At 67.5% G+C, this 530-nt stretch overlaps 1 protein-coding gene across 1 annotated transcript in view; it reads left to right on the forward strand.

Annotated features, from left to right (window-relative positions):
- Positions 1-530, forward strand: part of LOC104835061 (fructose-bisphosphate aldolase A-like) — a 12,382-nt gene that overhangs the window by 5,034 nt on the left and 6,818 nt on the right. Inside the window, exons 7-8 of the mRNA XM_010572837.1 lie at positions 82-281; positions 377-440. Of these exons, the coding sequence (XP_010571139.1) occupies positions 82-281; positions 377-440 (264 nt within the window). The remainder of the gene's footprint in view (positions 1-81; positions 282-376; positions 441-530) is intronic.

The raw sequence follows: 530 nt of genomic DNA on the forward strand, positions 1-530 counted from the left end.
TCCCCACCCCCGCGTCCCCATCTCCGCGCCCTCCCCGTCCCCGCCGGTGGCCTCCTGAACCTTTGTCCCCACCGTCCCCAGGCATCACGTTCCTGTCGGGTGGCCAAAGCGAGGAGGAGGCGTCCCTCAACCTCAACGCCATCAACCGTTGTCCCCTGGCGCGCCCTTGGGCCTTGACCTTCTCCTATGGGCGGGCGCTCCAGGCCTCGGCGCTGCGGGCTTGGGCCGGCAAGAAGGACAACACCAAGGCGGCCCAAGAGGAGTACGTCAAGAGGGCCTTGGTAGGTCACCGTCACCTCCTCCCGTGGGGACACGGCGGGGCGGGGGACGTGGGGACCGCAAGGGGGGGTGGAGGACATCTTGGGCGTGGGGACAGGGAAAGGACAAGGTGGCCCAGGAGGAGAACGTCGAGGAGGTTCTGGTGGGTCACCCGTGGGGACGTTGGGGGGGTGGAGGACATCTTGGACATGGGGACAGGGAAAGGACAAGGTGGCCCAGGAGGAGAACGTCGAGGAGGTTCTGGTGGGTCA

Source organism: Haliaeetus leucocephalus, unplaced genomic scaffold (assembly GCF_000737465.1).
Source record: "Haliaeetus leucocephalus isolate CR32 unplaced genomic scaffold, Haliaeetus_leucocephalus-4.0 Scaffold360, whole genome shotgun sequence".
NCBI lineage: Eukaryota > Metazoa > Chordata > Aves > Accipitriformes > Accipitridae > Haliaeetus > Haliaeetus leucocephalus.